At 43.2% G+C, this 19,580-nt stretch overlaps 1 protein-coding gene across 26 annotated transcripts in view; it reads right to left on the reverse strand.

Moving 5' to 3' along the window:
- Positions 1 to 19,580, reverse strand: part of tcf7l2 (transcription factor 7 like 2) — a 74,529-nt gene that overhangs the window by 36,801 nt on the left and 18,148 nt on the right. For all 26 annotated transcript variants that reach the window (XR_009206376.1, XR_009206377.1, XR_009206378.1 and 23 more), the window contains exon 4: positions 12,724 to 12,825. Coding sequence is in view for 23 of the 26 variants with exons in the window: in XM_058406687.1 (XP_058262670.1) it covers positions 12,724 to 12,825 (102 nt within the window). In the remaining 3 variants the exon portion in view is untranslated. The remainder of the gene's footprint in view (positions 1 to 12,723; positions 12,826 to 19,580) is intronic.

Below are 19,580 nucleotides of genomic sequence, written 5' to 3' on the forward strand. Positions count from 1 at the left end.
CTCTGAGCTCAAACCTGTACACATCTCGGCAAAGCCAAACCCCATCCAGGAGTCTCAACACGACAGGAAAAGTGCTTTTTTGCTTCCTGACTCAAAGAGCTCGGAGAGACAGGTACACAACCTTCTGCACAGTTGGATAAAACAAATCCTAACAGCACAGCTACACCTGACCAAAGAACTCCTTTTCTTCTAAGAATCCTCAAATGGACTGCGTTGTCTCTTGGCACCCTGAACCTATCCATCAATTCAGTCTAAAAACGGTACATGCCCCTTCCTCCGCAAGTGTGAGCACGCCCTCCCCCACTGATTCCTCCCAGTCGAGGCCTTTTCCCTGTGCGGTGCATTTCCACAGCAGTGTCATCTTTTCCACTGGTCCTCTTTTAACCGACTTTTACTCCAGTGGCGGAATGTACAAACGGCGAAGGCGGACGGGAAGAAAGAGAGAAAAACTGATACATGCGCTACAAAGTTTTGTCTATTGATTTCTTTTTGATGCACGGCCCAAAAAAACGAGCGGGAGTTCAAAGCCAAGAAGGTCTTTTTTGATCACGGCTACAGTAGTGGTGGTGGTAGTAGTTCAGGAAGCAGTGCTGTTAGACGGAGAGCGTTTGTGTGGATTTCTTTGTTCTGGTCGTGATGTGGTTGTGAACCAATTTGGTTCACCACAACGTTTACACACGCAATGGGCACCTGCCATGGCTACAGTGCCTACTGTACTGCAGCACGGAGAGACACAGACCGTGCTTATGGTCATGTAAATAACGGCAGAATGCCTGATAGAGGAGAGGGAAAAAACAACATGCGGATAAATTGATCAAAGTCGGCTTGCGAGTGTGGGAGGGGGGAAAAAAACAGTTCTGTAAAACGGACACAAAAAAAAAAAGGGTAAGAGTTTGGACGCAGAATAGCATCCCTCCAGAGCGTGGCCAATCCTGTGATCTGGCGTCGGCGAGCGTGTATGCCCCGTGTGAAGGTGTGATGAGCGCTCGGCCTAGGCTCTCTGTGATGTGCTGCGCTGTCCACTGGGGGCTACAATTAGACCATCAAACTCATTGCAGCCGGGAAGCGGCACACATCTCCAGAGCCTCTCGCTCCAAAGAGACGGCCAACTTGTAAGACTGGGGGAGGTAAGCTTTGATGTGCCATGCACAGCAGAAGCCTCCCTTTTTGCTCATATTAATGGCAAGGAGATATAACAATTAAAAGGGAAAAGCAGCAGGCAGGCAGGCAGACAGGCAGGCGGGCGGGTGGGCGAGCGGGCGGCCACCAGGACTACTTGTGCGCAACTAGCATTAGCATAGAGGACCTGCAGCTGACATGGAGGTCATAAATGGAGTGCTGGAAGAGCTTTGTGAGCCACTTGAGATGCATTACTACCACTCTCGAGGATACACAGAGGACAAGGGAGTTCAAAACTCAACGGTACAATAGAAAACTGAAGATGTGAGCCATCATATGATCCGTGTCAGAGATTTAACGATGTGGTTGATGGTTGAAAAATAAAAAGAGTTCTGTTGTACTATGTTCAGTGACTAAACACAGTAAAACCCCTAGTCAGGGAGCCTTCTAATAATGTTTAGTTCCTTGTCAGAGAACAAAGTCTAAGGTTTAAATATAATGTAAATTCTGCTTAATCCTATAATCCAAATACCACGCCTTTGTTAACAGTGTCATTTTTATTAACATCTACTTTCCTAGAGGGAGTGTGAGTAAACACCAGCCGCTCTGTCTTCTGATGCCATCATCAGGCCTGCCAAGCTAGACAACCACTTATAGGCCATAGAAAAGTTTTAATTAAAGACTCCATTTAAGTGTCGCATAAACACATAACAAATAAGAATCACTGGGCTATGCAACACGAGCAAAAAAAAAAAAAGGCAAATAAGAGACCCTGCTCTGTATCCAAAGGTCTGTGGCAGCATCATCTGAGCTTTCCACATACCCGTCTGGTGAGATATAAAAAGAGAATGGAAGAAAAAAAAAACAGCCTCGTGAGGAAGAAACGTCTTGTTACGGAGGAACAGAGCATGTCGCAGATGAGAGTCGGACAGTGTTCAAAGAGACGCAGGCCAGTGAAGCGCTCGCTCGCTCGCGTCTCCTCCATGCCGCTCTGTCCTTAATGAGCCTCCCTGTAAAGCCCGGGCTCTGCGGCTGTCTGTCTCGCTCCAATCACGGCCCGCCACTTTATCCACACCCGCTCGCTCAGCTCTGTTTACCTCTTCCAAACGGCTGTTAACAACACAAATGAATGAATAAATGCGCAAACGAATGTGTTTAGTTAATGTTAATAATGCATGAAAACTAAGCAGAGCTTTGACAGTTTTCCAGCTGCACTAAAGCAAAGAAAAGCTCTGGTTAAAACAAGAGATGTGAGTAAAAAGGTTTTTTGGTACTGTCCATTTTGTTAGAGACACAGCTGAACTTTGAGTCCCCTTTTTACCTGCCTGTCAAATTAGAGACTCTGCAGAGTTTCTGTTTTCGTCGCTCTGCACAAGAGACACGTTCTTCTTTTCTACCGAATAAATGACCACCAAGACGTGTTTACACCTACGACAATACACATCAACGAGATCGTTTACTAAGCTGTTCAAGAAGAAAAAACCCTCACAGGAGCAACAACAAAGAGAAAGTACATAAAAAAATAAAGAGTGAGTTATGACTGGAAAGAATGAAAGAGTTCGGTGTCACTTTTGCTCTTAAGACACAAAGGAGACAGATTGTAGATAATACTAACTGCACATACTGTGGAGAAACATCAAAACCCAGATAAACAAGTAAAAAAGCCACCTAACAGTTGCACCGCAACTTCTGACAGGAATAAAACCGAATAAATTGGGCGTTAAGATCTCACAAAAGGGTGAGCTGACACACATCTGAAAATGATCTGGAGGAGGAGAATGTGAAAGGACAATGCAAAACTGCATCGAAATCAGATCCCAAGTGTTCCTAAAGTATCGCTCTCCTGCTCTCAGCGAGGCCTCGCAGAATAAACCTGATTCGGGTCGGCTTAAGAGCTCCCTGGAAGCGGTCAGCATTCCAGCAGCCAATACACACATATACACACACACATACACACACAAAAGTGTTAAAAATTTAAGTGTCACGGCGCATTCAGTTACAACAATAAATTATTCTTTGGGAATGTCAGATTGAAGCTTTACCCCTCCTCCCTAACACTCGCTCACTCATTCTGTTCTCCTCACTCGCAGTCACACACACACACACACAAATGTACACTCTTCCCGCCTCTTAAGCTCTCTTGAAATCTCCCTTGGCACATTACGTGGCCAGTCTGAGTGTCCATAAAGCATGCAGTAATTGTACCTAAAGCATAGGGGGCTTTCGTCCAACCTAAACAATGGATTAGCGAGGGAACATGCTGTGGGACACCGTGCAATTTCAATGGACCACAAACGCCTTTCCCTTCATGTCCCTAAAGGCCAGCTTCCATATGGTGGAATTTCATAACGGGAATTTTCACAGCCACAAATTTGGTGGAAAGTGCTATTCATTTTCACTGCAATTAAATTATTGCGCAAATCTATCTGGGTTTTTTGATGGAGGGTGTCGGGAGGTGGGGGGGGTTACTAAAACAAGCACAGCACCTCCAAAAACAGCTCCCCTGCTATAAGGCCACCCAGGGGAAGCAGTGCAAATCACTCATCCTTTTCCCCCAAGTTCACCTAAAACTTCCTGGAACCAGAGTGAGCACACTTAAATATAAATAAAGAGTGAAGTGGAAGAAGTAACAGTGATTATGTAAAGTGGAACAAAAATGGAGACGAGAAAAGACCACTCAGAGCTCATAAAAAACATCCAGTATATCAGTAGTCAAGATGTCCCCTGTGCATTAGGCTCGCACACTATATGACGGCTAACATGGCTAACTACTCAGTTAACACAAATCATTTTTCATGTGGCGCTGCAAAGTGATGAAACACACCAGAAGCCATTTTTGTTTCCCAATTCCTACAACAGCTGCCTCGTGCTAAACTGTGGATAAAAGGGGGCATTTTCTTCCTGTGCTTCATCCTTATCTTGTCCCTTCCTCTTCCTCCTCTTCTCTCTCTACCACTTTCCCAAGCTCCTCTATTACAGGCCTGTGAAAAGAGGTCATGTATCAGTTTACTGAAAGTCCCTCTCTGACCACACGACCCCCCCACAGCCTGCTCAGCCCCATGTCATTCCATCACTCCGTCCCTCCCTCCCTGCTTTCCTCTCTACCCATTCTATTCTTCCATAATGCTGCCCAACAGCTCCGCCCCCTCGTCTACCCACAGCCCGATACTAATTGGTAAATCTGTCCAACCATAGCAGGCCAACAATAAGACACCTGGAGTTCTGTCAAAACACGTTTCTCTGTGAAACAGCCTCAAGTGCTAATACTGTACCAGCTAACTCAGCCAACCTCTCCCTTAACACCGCAAGGTGTGTATGCATGTGTACATTTGTGTGTGTGGGTGTGGGAAACAAATCTGAATTATACTGTGGTATCGTGGAACACACTGTTGCTTGAATTGTGTTGTCCTGTAAGCATCCTGAACTATCTCAGGTTAGTGCTGTGATCATTTTTATAAAAAAATATATATATTTATTTTGTGTTCAATCTTTATTTCAGGCTCTTACCATGATAAAAATAAATCATATCTATTCCAATGATTTTTATGAAGTATTTTTTTAAACCACTTTCTGTTCAGGTTTCTCCCAGGTCTACTGGGTCACTGTGACTTTACAGGTCATTAATTGTACCATGAAAATATAAAATCTGCTGAAAATAAGAGACTCACTACATACAAATTCATAAAAGTAGTGCATGGGTTCTTAGAGGTATGAAAATAGGTGTCTAAAAATGTTTACACTTTTCAAAACTATGCAAGCACTTTAAAAATCATGATGCATTAAAGTCTTGCTAGTGTGAAAATATGAGGAAAGTCCCTCATGAGGGAACATCTGGTTGTACGTGACCCAGGGCAGGTTAGTGGCAGATTTAATCAACTTATATGTAGCTATAACCACAATCACACTCTAAAAATGCAGAGGCATAGTCACAATATGCTCGTTTTTGACCACATTACACAGTCTGAGTGATTTTGGGAGAGCAGGAGTGTGTATCCACATCCAGACTGGCTCATAAGAAGTCCTTAAAGAAGTTCCTTCATCAAAAATCTCACACATTTTTAGAACACTCTCCTATGTTCTCCTCCCACAGACAAAAAGTGAACTGTACTGTTTCAGATCCACCGCCACGCTGCAGTGTTGCAGTGAGATCACGTGCAGCCGAGCTTAAAAACCTGATCGAGCCTTAGTTAAGACATGCGGTGTATGTATTTGCTTGTCATGCTTGTCAGTGAACTCTCTCTTGCACACATGCAAAACAGGCATGGGCAGGAACACCTATGGCAAAAATATGTGGACATGTAGCTCAACATTTTGCGTTCAACAAACCTTACAGACTCCTTCCTTAGCACACATGCGCTCACACCCACAAACCCAGCAACACGCTGAGGAGCCCCACCCCAACCTTGTCAAACAAGTTCTGGCAGAAACATTTTGTAGAACCTCGGAGCAAGGTGGGGGTGGGGGAAGAGATGGAAATCTGACTATTCACCGAGCATAAGACCTCTTCAAAAGCTGAGTCCATTATTACCTACAAGCAGCGAGGCGATCAATGAGCAATTGATCAGTGGAGCAATACAAAGAGCTACTCCCTCGACGACTTGGCGACGAGCTCTTCCCACAATGCTGCGGCTCTATTCACAATGCTAAATGTAAGTAGATGAGCTGAACATTTTCAGTCCCCTGATCTCAGCGCCAACGTCGCAATTGGCAGACCAAGGCTACTCATTGTACGGCACTCTTTTGAGCCCCTCCCCAACTATTTGAGTCCACTAAGGAGGGTCGAGGCGTGAACGAGACACTCTGCAGCAGCGTATCATGCCAGTCTGTGCCTGGCAAATGCTGCCAAGCAACTCTCTTTCTCTTTCACACACACTCACTGCTTTCCTCTTAATAGATCGTTTCTCTGCCAGTGGACAAGAGGACAATTAAGGCAGATAGACTGTGGCCTTGTCTCGTGCAAACATCCTTAACCTCTACCCACATGACACGCCGCTGCACATGCGTGTGCATAAACACGACCCACTCTGCTTCCTCACTCATATGCTGGCATACGTTCAAGCCCAGATGCCAGAACTGAAAAGCAGCCTCTTCATGCCAGCTGCTTCAGGAGAAAGAAAAAGAAAGAGAAATAATCGCCACCATTCCGGAAGATGAGAGAAAAAATAATTTACATAACACAAATGCGGCTCGATAGCAAGAGCGCTTACAAAGATGACGCTCGGAAGACGGCGAGGCTGTGAGGAGAACGCCTGGAGGGACTGAACGGCTTAAAAGTCCCGCAACAGACCGAGCTGAAGTTAAGCACCAAACGTTGCACTTATGAAGACACAGCAAACTGAAAGGTGCAGCTTCACTCTGATGGACATGTCCACAACATGTATAACATGTTGCAAATGTATAGAATGAATCTGTGAGAACTGGATTGGAGTAATGTTATATTTTAGCTCTCCTGTTGTTATTAACATTTTGATTGTAAAATGCCCATTGATTTGCATATTCCTGTAGTTCCAACTATAAGATCCATTAAACTAGAAAGTTGGGAGAAGAGCAGATCGACTCGTCCAGTGACTTTCAAGAAGATGGATGTTGCAAGTCACACAATCGTTCCATAACTCACACTCTTCACTTGAGTCATATGAGTTTAAAACAAACCACTGACCACCTTTTTCACTGTCGTCCCCCATATAAAGTCTATTTCTGAGGTCTGAGGTCACGCTTAGGTTCCCATCTATTCATTTTACACAGCGGGACGCCTACACTTTACTCCACACACATACATACATGCCATACGAGCAGACAGGCATTTCCTGACTGTGAGGCTGTAAACCCGAGTGCATCCTCGCTGCGTGAATGAATGCACGGCTGTGTGAAGCATGCGGACGGTCAGCCAGTGTAAACTAGAGGGGTGTGTAACGAGAGTGCCACGGTGCTAACATGGTCGACAGGGGCTTCCTGCCAAATCATGAAAGGTTAGAAGAGGGACAGCAGGAAAAAAAGGAAGAGAAAGAGAAAGGAGGTAAATATTTTATAGACCGCCTCGTTAAAAATGTTGACGCTAAACGCAGGCCTCAGAACTCAACACAAATAGACAAGCATGCTTTCTTTATCCTGAGTTTATCCGATCATGTGACTCATGTCCAATTCAGGGCAGGATGTTGTTGAACAAACCCACACACACATACACATACACACACACACAAACTCAGGATCATCTTGTTCCTTACACAATACAATGGGTGGCCTGAGTGCTGAGAGCAGGTTAAGGAAGATGGGAAGGTTTAAAAGCACACAGGCTGATAACCTTGTCACTGTTTGCCCTCAGTAAAGAGCCAGTTTCCCATAGGTCTCTTTATCACTGCACAAACTACTGCTACATTTAGCAGGAGAAAATGAAAGTTGTGCTTGTTCCACTGATCCTGTTTCTAAGTACATGTGCTCAGGATCTGAGCTCACAATAAGCAACTCTGCATAAGAAATGCAGAGAGAAATGGAATAATGGTTATTGGTGCTGTTTAAGACATGTTATTTAATGTCTCAGCCAGAACAAATATCTTTAGCATGTCTTCTTCTTGTTCTTCAGTAAGATGTCCCATCAGTAATTTTCTTTCACCCAATAAAAGCTGGTTAACCAAACGGCAGATGAACAATTTTAAGTCGGTGTCATTGTTCACTGAAAAGATGATACAGTCACTCTTTTTTCATCACTGTGACCAATCTATTCAGCCCTCAAATCAGTGGAAAATGAACAAGCACTAAAAGTTCTGTCAGGCAGCTTATTCTTGAATGTTTGGGAGAAAAAACTAGCCATGTTGTGTCTGGGTGAGAAAGTGTATGGTGGGGGTTGGGTGACTACAGGAACAACTCTGACCATTAACATCCACGCGCAGGCTATGGCTAAAGATGGTCCTGCTCACATGCGACAGTGATAAGAACATGAAGTGACCATGAGTTTTAAACAACTCGGTGAGTTTAGGACAGGAAAGGCCTTGGAAAAGCTGCAGGCAAAATGCCAATCGGGTGCACACTATCAAAAGAGACGGAACACAGCACACAGTACAGCTCTTTGAGAAAGACAGGGAGAGAGCTAGTATGTGTGAGAGAAAGAGAGAGAGAATGCACTGGAGTTCAGTCTGAAGTCTGTGACACTGGGGTGCTCATTATCAGCGAGGGGGCTGGGATTTCCCAGCAGGCCTCTGGCCCTCCCAGCTATTGTCCAGCCGGTCCAGGTGCACCACCATTCACACACACACACACACACACAAATTACCAGGCAAAACTGTCCCTGCACCATCCTGACACAGCCTGCTCCGTCTCACACACTCAGTGGGAGTTTGAGAAGATGCAGTGCATTCAGGACATTTTTTGAAATATTCTACCCAATTTGGCTGGATTCATAGCTGGATTTAAAAAAAATATATATTCTGTGTTAAGAGTTCATCATGGTGATTGCTGATGTTAAAGTATTCAGAGGTACAGAATGCAGGGTTTCAGGTGGGAGGTCCCCCTCTGTACGAACTGCTCACATTCCATTACTTCCTCACTACTAATTACCATACACTCTGAGCTGGCACAAAACAGAACTCTTCCCCCAGCTCCCCCTGCTTCCCTCTCCCCTTTCTCTGCATCCTCACTGTTCCCGCGTTTTACACACACACACACACACACACACAGTTTATACTTTTGTGCGATATTTACACTGACATGTGTTTTTAATGTAGCTGACCTCATATTATAAAAATAAAAACTTTATTTTGGTAAATCTCTAAATTGCAATGCACTCCACATGTGGTCCTCACAAAGGGATAAAAACCTACACATACAATCAGCAGTGAAGCCCGGTGGGGAAACAGTTAACACTCCAGCCGTCCCCTGCAGCCAGTGAAAGCCCTGAACACAATAGAGACATTGTCCAGCCTCAACAAGGCCCAGAGGAAAGGGTTGTGTGTGTGTGTGTGTGTCTATTTATTTCTGCATCATTTTCCAAGCAGTTATTTAAAAAAAAATACTTTTAAAAAGTTTTAACCTTACAGAAGTACTCTTCAGAAAGTATTCGGTCTCATTCCTGCCTTACAGCTTTAAATCAACTCCAGACCCCCGTGTCAGTCTCACACTATGGCACCTGTCTGCACATTTCAATCACAGAGTGCATTTGACTGATCAGTTGATCTGATTTCAGTCATGAACCTGGCTCCTGTGGTATGAAACGCTCCATCTCAGTCACATGATGGGAACACAATGGTGGAGCAGCAGTGGACAGCTGTGCGCACGGGCAGACGGAGAGTGCAGGAAAGTGAGCCTGGAACGAATGGCCAATCTGTCACAGCTGTGGGGAAATATCCCATCTCACCCTGCCCCCCCAAAAGGTTTCCCTTACACCACACTGGACTGACGTCACGCAGTGTGTGTAGAGTGTGTATGTGTGTAGACGAGAGAGTTCGGGACTTCGGCATGTAATGCATTACTAATCACTGCATATCTGTGCTTCTGTGGATGTGCTCTGGGTGGATGTGAATTAAGGACATGCATTTAGGTCATTTCATACAATTCCATTTAGTTTATAAGTCTTTTCAGTGAGTACTCAATGCATGCTATGTATCTGTAGGTTAAATGTTTGACATACTTCAAGGGTATTTCAGGCATGGAAGTGTAGAGCATGTGTGTGTGCTTGTGCCTGTGATGCCACTGCAAGTTCTAAAGCCCACTGCAAACAAACAGATACTGTATATCTTTGTATGTTGGGTTTTATACCATTAAATGCACAGAACCATGAGTGGATTGAGAGGGCAGTGTAGCCCCAGAACACACCACATCAAACTGGACAATCCTCTCTATTGTTTCTGACATTATACTTATTACACACCTGTCCATTTTCTTCTCTCTCTCTCTCTCTCTCTCTCTCTCTCTCAAGTATATGTGCCTTTCTATCCCTCTGTCTCCCTCCAGCTGATTGGAAGATCACTTGAACTTCGGCTCCTGCTCCTTATCTCCTGCCTATCGGCATTCTCTTATCGGGCCACAGCAGACAGCCCAACCTGGCAGCCTTGGTTCAAGGATGCCAGGTGTTATTCCAATTTGACAGCAAAACTCTTTACTGTTTACACATTGCAGAAATAGACTGATAAGAGAATCACATACTGCGACAAATCAGAAAAAAATACACTACGCATACAGTGGATCGGACATTTCAGACCTGAATACATTCACCTGTCTCAGACAATAGCATGTGGTCTGACTAAAGTTTATCACTAGCATGATGCAAACGAAGGAAACGCTGGATCAAACACACCAGTATCAGAGTAAGGAGAGAGAGAGAGAGAGAGAGAGAGGAAAAAAAAGAGGGAGAAGGGAAGCAGAGAGGAAAGGAGGATATTTCAGGTAAACCACATGCCTGATCTGCTCATTTATACTCGCTAAACCAGTAAGTTCATGTTGACGGTTTCTGATTTCACCAAGCTGGGACTTGATCAAACAAAAATCAAGAGCTAATCACAACTAATAAATAAACAAATAAAAGAACATGATTAGATGGAGACGAAATTCAGAGTAAAGCTGTTCACTGGAGAGAGATTTAGTTTAAAACTCTGCTCTAATGCAATAAATAAGCATTACACTGGGTTGATAAGTATTTCCAGGCCTAGCAGACAGGCAGGGATTACAGTCGAGCACAGCATTTACCTGAAATGGGTCTTAAATGCCTCCTGCAGTTTTAATCATTTTGAGAGGAAGAAGTGCGTATTTTCTTTGCCCCTCTTTTTTAAAAAAAAAAAGCAGAAACAGCCTTGTAAACCTGCCCATATGCTCCTAAAATAACCCAGTACCTTTACAGAGTGAAGATCTCACTGGCTGTTCAGTTCATCAAAATGCTGCCATCGCCAACTCTTTGGTGCTAAACTTAACTTTTGACAGCTCTCTGTTTCAAATAAACACAGCGTGGCAGGGAGCTATTCTTAACTCGCTTCTGCCAAGATGCACTGAAGTCTAGGACGTTATGTGCACTGTGTGTTCACTTCAGGAAGGGATGGAAGCCATTTAATAATGGGACCCGAGTCACCCACAACAAACTCTGAAAGTGTCAAGAAGTTTTGCACTCACAAGCTCAAAGCTGAAAAAGTAGCAAATTATCTAACACCAATTTCAAAAATAAAAAATAAATAATTCAACAGTAAAAAATGCAAGGCCGGTTACTGTAGTTATACTACTTTGATGATTCTTAATTGACTTTTCTGACCTGTGCCTGACCCTTAAATCAGTGCCAACCATAACAAAGGGCTGTAAATTTAAATAAGGCTCCCAGCTTTGCTCTGGAGTGAACACAGCAGTTGGTCTACTGATGGACACCATGAGGTAAAGTTTCACACTTCCATTATTTCTAGACTGATATGTCTAGGCTTGGTGTTACTGATGATTGCTGAACGTGTGAAGAGTTTGGGGTTTTCTGACTGACTATAATGACTAACTGACTAACTAGAATGAAAACTTTTGCCTTTACCTCACAGGCCTGGCTGTTAATGAACCAGTTTCATATGAGAAGGATGTGTAGCATCTCAGCAGAAACACAGGCCAGCTTACAGCAATGTCACTGTTACTGTTAGTCCTTTGTTTGCATTTGTTTTGTTATGTACACTTCATCAAAGGTATACTTCAAAGACCTATTCCTTATACTGTAACTGAAATGTTTTAATGGCTATTCATATTTCACTGTACATGTCATATTTCACAGTACCTTTTTCCCTGAACATACATGCTGCAGAATATAAATATATTTTGTGGGGTAAATATAGAAGCACTCATATGTTTGCAAGAGAAACATACATTAGCTACTTGTAGGAAATCAGCAGCAAGAGAGAATACGGTGTCTAACTTGTAGTCTATCATATTCTTCCTCGACTACAACACATGAACAACACCGTTTGCCAAGGACATGCGCTGAAGAACATAACCGAGAAGCCCGTAGTTAGGCTAGCTATGATAACTGACATTAGTTAGGACCAAAAACAAGGAAATGGTATTTCTCTGTCCACAGAATAATTCCTCAGAAAACCAAAACACTGCAGCAGAATTCAGTGACCCTCGAACCTCTAACCTATCTCAAAATCAACACTAATAAATAATAGGCAGGAGAATGATAATTATGAGGATGTTATAATAATGACTTTTCCCATATTAATACATCTATACTTCATATTTCCAAGCAGCCTTAACAGACTAAAATTTTTAAAACCAGCAATCCATAGACACACAGATCTATCTTTCTGAATATTTCTAAATCTAAATAGTTGTTAGTATGTCTTTTAAAACACTTCAAATCTTCAAACGTATTTCGAGCAGGAAAAGGTCCAAAATGGCACACAGTTAAGAGTGTGTGAGGATCAACTCTACTGAATTTTGTATCCTGTTACCACCTAAAGTAAGTGGACAGCTCTATGCGTTCCTGCTTGTCACACAATAAGCTGCAGTCATTTGCACTCAATCGACATGTTTGTTTTAGGACAGCAGTGCGAGATCCCAGCGAGACGGACAATACAAGAGACAGGAAGAGGATCTTTTGTCTGCGCCGTAAAACAAAGAGCTTTGTTAATGTAATGACTAATGGGGGTTACTTACAACGATGTGTGCTGGAGAAGGGGACCTGGCATCTTTAAGTGCTTGTCTACTTTGAAGACTTCCTGCTTGAACATCTAGCAGTGGCCATTTCATCTGTAGATACTGAATGGTGGAAAGAAACAAAATGGAGAAACAAAGAAAAACATGTTAACAATGCAGAAACGCAAACAGTGGAAAAAAACAGAAGAGGAAAAAATATATCCTAAAATGACTTTATGATTCAGAAAGCAAAAAGAAAAGCAAAAGCAAACTGGACTGAAAATCATCCTAGATTGAAAAATGCATGAGGTTGGAACTGGCTGTTTTGGCCATGGAGACAGGAATCTTTTCTCTCTTCTTTTAAGTCACAGATGTCCTGAATGATTAAGAAATATCAGCGTGTTTACTGTCTATTTCGTATAAAGGCTGATTTGTGTCATATATATAATTTCAGGTGTATTATATTGCTTTTATGTGTCTATAAAAGGTCATTTCAGCAACCGTTTGAGTAAATGATTGATCCAGCCTGGCTCCTTAGGACTCATATACACACATGTATAGACACACACACACACACACACACACACTCGTGCTCTCACAATGAAGGACGAAACTGTAAGTGACAACCTGTAGCCAGAGATATTCAAAAAATATCAACTAGTTGTGCAATTAAGTTATAAACCCTTTATGTTATAAACCCTTTATTATTATCCTTTATGGTTAGGATCAGAGGGCACTCACTTAGCTGTAGAAATGGGTAAAGGTTAAAATGTACAATGTAAGACAGAGCAATGTTATAGAATATGGTCTTCTGTAAAGAGGAAGTACATAACAAGAAAGCTGTAGGTGACGTTTTTGAACTCTGTCCCATCCGCCTCACTCAGTCACAGGAAATGAGCGTCATTCCATCTGTCCTATCTTTCCTCTGACTCTGCCTTCTGAAGCTTAGTCTGCAGTGGATAGGTAGATATTAATGTATATAGATATTAATGCATAGGTTTTATTTTATTTCAATGCTTGGCCACTCCCCATGTAATCAAAGATCTTCTCACTGATCATGACCTCCCTCCCAGCCAGGCCAGAACCTCAAACACTGCAACTCTTCCTTTAAATGCCAAAAAACTGCTTTAGCAAGTACCATCGGTCCAGTATTCACAAAGCCATGAGCTCAAGCTGTGAACCTTTGACCTGCAGATGTACTGAAAAGTCAGAAAGTCTACAAAAGGTTACACATGGTCATGGTCTGGTTCCAGCGTGTCAGAGTGTCAAAGTCATGGTCATGACCATAGTCATGGTCAGCTCATCAGGAGTTGTTTGTGTTTTTTCTGCCACAAAGTGTGCCCTCTGTGTTATCTCAATTACCCAGGTCAGAGGTTAACTGCTTTTGATTGCTAATATTAGGGGAAACCTGAATAGCACCATACATAGAGGAGGAAACATGTGACCTTTCAAAATAGCTGCTTCACACACTGCCTGAGAGTAAATTCAAACGATTATTCAAACAATCCAAGTACGTAAGAAGAGGGTTCACCGGATTTGCATAAAAGCTTAGCAAATGCTTGATTATCTAATGAGGTTAGACACAACTGAGGCTTTCACAGAGAGATAAACAGGCCATGTAGGTAAATAAAGGATAAAAGCTGTAGAATAAGATACACAGTGGGAGAAGGAGAAAGAGAGTATGTACTGTATGGATAAAGGTTACTTAAGCAGGCCTTAGCCAGAAGCTGCTTCTTAACCTTGGGACCACAGGCAATGCGTTATGCCGCCTAGAGCTCAAAACATGAAAAATGGATTTAGAGTAAACTTGACATAAAAATGGATCACTTTTTGTTATTCATAATGTATGCTGTACTATACTACTCAGAATCCCCAAAGAGAACTTCTGACAAGTTGGTTGGCCTTGTAGGTTGGCCAGCGATTCAATCGGGACATCAACCACTGGGCTCGGATTCTAGCCAAAAAACTTGGCCAAGCTGCGAGTAAAAATGTTATCATTCCTTCCTCATCTCTAACTAGATCCAACCCCAGCTCTTCCCACTGGTCCATCTCTTTGTCCTCCTCTCCCCAATCAAAATGTTTCACGCCCCTCCTTAAATTGTACTGCTACACCCGTGTGCTTAATCTGGACTGTATTCTCTGTGAAGCCATTTAGAGTTTAGCAGTAAAAATTAAGGAGTAAATAAGGAGGCAGAAAGCTCAGGTTTGGAATTTGGTTTTGTCTTACATGCAGTTTTCAGTTGTTGCCTGTGGCTATCTGAATATGGTTTGTGTTTCTGCAGTACTTGTATAGTGGATACGTGTCTACTTCGTGGCTTTGTTGTATGAGAAAGTGTGTACCATGAGAGTGTGTGTGTGTGACCCTTTCATAGAGCCAGTCTGTTCAGTGGTAATTAGCGGTAGGTTCACTACAGGGTGCAGTCTTGTGGTTGATGTTAGAGGGACTTACTGACTCCCACCTTGGCCTCGGCTCCACTGCTCCCCTTTCTCTGCATTCCTACTGCCTACTCCTGTACATCTATTTGTTTACGAGTTCACGTCTGTACTGGTGGGAAAAGATGTGTCATAAAGTTCTCCTGAGCTCCTTGTATATTTTATTGGCTGCTGGTTTTAAAAATGCCAAACGGGGCGATACAATGAGAAAAATATGGAGAAGCAAATCCATATCATAGGGAATGGTGCAGTTTTGGGAAGGGTTGTTTTTTAGATGAACAAATGACCCTAGTAATAATTCATATTTATTGCAAGCACAGTTTATAAGGAAATGTAGTGGTGCATGGTGGCTGTGAGCCAGGTGACATCCTGGCTTCCAGCATAGTAGTGTTTGGATTTAGGGGAGTGAAAGGAGACACCTCAGCGAGGGCATAGTGCACATGCTCTAACAGGCGTATCCACTTCAGACCACTACTGCAAATGTTCTCTCCTTAATCCCTGCCACAGTTTTTATAAGCATGCCAAGAAAAGCAGCAGTGCCAGAGCTCTATCAACCCCCACTCCAGCTCCCTCCTGGCCCACTGACGGATGCACTTGGTTGGGCTGTGACCCCTGACCTCCGCCTGCTGCCCCTCATCCTCCACCAAATTTCCCCATAGTAGGCCCCTTGGGTAACTCGAGTGCCATTCTAATGTGTCAAATTGCTCCGGAGTTTTAGGATACATTGCCCACAACCCCCATCCCCCCACCCCACACTTTCTCCCTACCAGAGTTGCGTGAGATCTGCCCAAAGTGTGCACTTTGTTCCTACCCCAACAGCAGGGGCTCCCCCGTCACTCCCCCTAGCCTCTATCAGGCCTCCAAGCCTACCTCACCTCCTCTCTCCTGCCTACGAACTGCCACAATGGCCCTGAATGACTCAATTGTCTCTGATGAAGTGAAAGACAAGGGAGGCTTCTAAATCCTCCCAGAGGGATGAACTCTCCCTCTATTGCCCAAAGAGTTCCCAGAGAGAGAGAGAGAGAGAGAGAGAGAGAGAGAGAGAAGAGGGGCACATTGGCAACAGTAAGTTAGAAAAATAGTTGTTTTTGTCGTATTCCAAATCAGTAAAGTAACACTTCTCGGCTATGTTAAACTGAATTGCTCACATTTCAGATTTAGAACATTTTATCTGATTGTAATTCAGACATTAACTACAAAAAAGGAAGCTTTTTGTACTGTCATGTTAAAGATTTTAAAGATAGATTGTTTACATGAGTGTAAATGGGATATTTCTGGCCATCATAGTACTAACACTTAAAGTCCTGAATCAACTGGACACTTGACATGACATTACAACCACAATACTGTGAGTTAATCATTATAAAGTGTTTCTAATAAAATTATATACCTTTGCCAGAGAACTCAATGTCACTACATTATAGGACCATCCTGATATAGAGAGAAAGACAGTAAATCATATAAATTTGAAGACACTTTTTCTATAATCAGACAAATCAGATGCTTGATGTGCCAGAGAGGTCACTGGTCCAGCAAATGAAGTGATCCATCAGAAAATCCTCCAGATATGTGCACTATGCAAATGGATAGAACTGGCAAGAGAGAGAGAGAGAGAGAGAGAGAGAGAGAGAGCGCAAGAGAAAGAGGGATGCAGAGCTGGAGGCTGTAGTCAACATAAGGCTGGCCAGCCTCCCACTAGAGACACCCAGCAATGCCCTCCACATCCCAGCCCATCTGTGCCCAGGGGTCAGGCGCATACATGGCAAAACACACACGCATGCACATACACACACATACACATACACATACACACACACACATACCTACATGTGCACATGCACAGGGTTAGAGGATGCTGGGATTGCTCTAACAGCTTGCAGATTATTCAGACACAACAAATAGCCCTTCTTTTCACTGAGCCACGCATAACCCTAAAACTCCTGGTTAAACAGGGAGTGCTGAAGAAGCTGGAACGGACACTGCTGTGTCCAAATGCAGAAGTCCAGAGAAACTCAGATCTGACTTGTGACAAATACAATAGCTCCTGTTCTCATAGTCCCCACCTGCATCAGCAAAGCTCTTCGTACCTCTGAAGCCCTTCTTGTCACGGGTTTGTTTCCAGGTGCACGAGCAAAGGCCCTCAGGGATACACATACTTTACCACACTCATGAACAAACTCACTTTCACAAAACAAGCAATTTTCTGTGATTGTAGTGAGGACAAAATGCTGATCCAGACAGGCTCTTTGAAAATCACTGTAGCTATCTTCAGATGTAAGGGAAAGTGTGTATGTGTGTGGCAGACATTCAAATGCCCTTCATTTCAAGGGAACAGAAAGAAACGAAGATGGAAAGCAGAGGAAAAAGAGGATTGGTGATGGAAGAGTTGCCCTCTCACTACATGAAACTAAAAGTTAGTCTACACATGGGCTCTTCACACTTGCTTAGTTCTCCTAATACACATTTTATGAGTAAATAAAGAAAAAAAAATGAGAAAAGAACGTCCCACCAGCTCAGACAGCCTGAGGCAATTTGCAAGCAGGAAAATAAAGGCAGAATGTGGGCAGGCCTGGGGTTTGTGTGCCCCGGGGCAGGAGAGGCTCTGCAGGGCCTGCATTTACTCCAAAGCCAGAACCGCTGGGGGCTTCTCAGCCCTCTGACAGCACGGGGCCTGAGACCCCAGCTCACTCTCCTCCAACCGCTCACCTCTCACCTTCCTCTTTCTCTCCTCTCCTCCATCTAACTCCCTCTGACACCTTCTACCTCTCTTTTTCAGTTTACTCCTCTTTTCCTCTAAATAAATCCTACAGACTCTCCAAAGAGGCAGCTGCCTTTTGAAACTCACGGTGGTGTCTTTCATCCTTCATTTCTCCAAGAAAACATGTAACGGTGCGATAGGGGTAATATATATTTAGTCTTATACAATGAATCATCTTATGTCCCAAACACTAGAGTGTGAGTTATGCGTGACCTCACTCACGCTCTGTTTGTCTAACAGGTGTGGGCTCAGGCACTAGTCAAACAGCAGCTGAGTCACCTGAAACATTCAGAATGGCACTAGGCAACACCTTAGACCTGAACTATTAACAAAGTGGGAGCTGCTAGCAGCAGAGCTAAGCTAACACAGAGAGGTACTGTCATGTGACAACAATATATCACACAAATAGCTTTCTTGGAGATAATAAGGAAGGATCTGTCAAAGTCCACTGAGGCTAAACAACATATCTAAAGAGAATGTATCCAGCTAAATCCCTTCGTGAACTAAAAGAACTGAAAGCCTAGATCCTGTACGAGATATATGGTTTTTGGTATGTGGACTGGTAACACAACATGTGATACAAACTACAGAGACAAATACATCATTAAAACCATTTTAATCAAAATAAAACAGTAAAAACAAAAACATCTGGTTTTTAATTGATGAAATGAAATTTTCTCAAAATATACAGACTGGGAATTTACTAAAATAATACTAGCACAAATGTTGTTTTTATATTAATTAATTAATTTATTTATTTTTATGGCACATTAGATCAGGTGCCAGTTCACAGATTTTTACGGTTGCTAGCATTCCTCAGATTTTTGCAGACAAATTAATCTGGTTAAACCAACAGCCATTCAGACAACTGTGTCATGTTAATTCAAGCACTTGCATTGTTTAGTCTTTATGATGTAAAAGCACTGATTTTACTGCGAGCACCGTGACCATTCTAGTCATTTCTCTGGTCTCTCTATCTGTCTTTCACTGATTGATTACGGACTCCTCAACACACTCTATAAATAGACGTGTGGGTCAGAGTGTTCAGTGCCAGTGTTTGCACCAGCAGCAGGGGCACACAGGCATCTGAAGTCCACAGTATTAAGTCACACACACACACACACACACACACACACACACACACACAGTTCAAGCTTTCCACACTGAGAGGTTCTCATTCTGGCCCTGTGGAATCTCATACACACTGACCTATTTAACAGCTACGTGCGCATGAGCCTCACTTCAAACTCAGCACTAGGTGTGCCTGAGAACAGCTCAAATGGAGTCAGCGTGGGGTTCGGACTTTGGAGCGTGTACACAAACACGCACGATCATACACACACACACTGAACACTGTAATTCCATAGGGAGGTGGGTCATCCCTAGCCACCATGAGGTGGTAATTACCACACTAGAACACTCCCAAGTTCAAAATGAAGACGGCTCTCACCTCCAGCAGCAACAGCAGCCATCAAAAAGCATCAAAAACACACACACAAACACCCACACACCTTGGAGCACTTCAAACTCCATATTCATAAGGCCTGGCCCTGGAGTGCAACAGAAGCCCATTATCAGGAATCTGAGTTGAAATTCAGAATGGTTTCAGGACAAGAGGGTGGACATATCCATAAAGAACACCCTAAAGAAACATCCTTATAAAAAAAACCTAAAGACCAGATTAAAC

The sequence above is a fragment of the Hemibagrus wyckioides genome, linkage group LG13 (genome assembly GCF_019097595.1).
Source record: "Hemibagrus wyckioides isolate EC202008001 linkage group LG13, SWU_Hwy_1.0, whole genome shotgun sequence".
Classification (NCBI taxonomy): Eukaryota; Metazoa; Chordata; class Actinopteri; order Siluriformes; family Bagridae; genus Hemibagrus; species Hemibagrus wyckioides.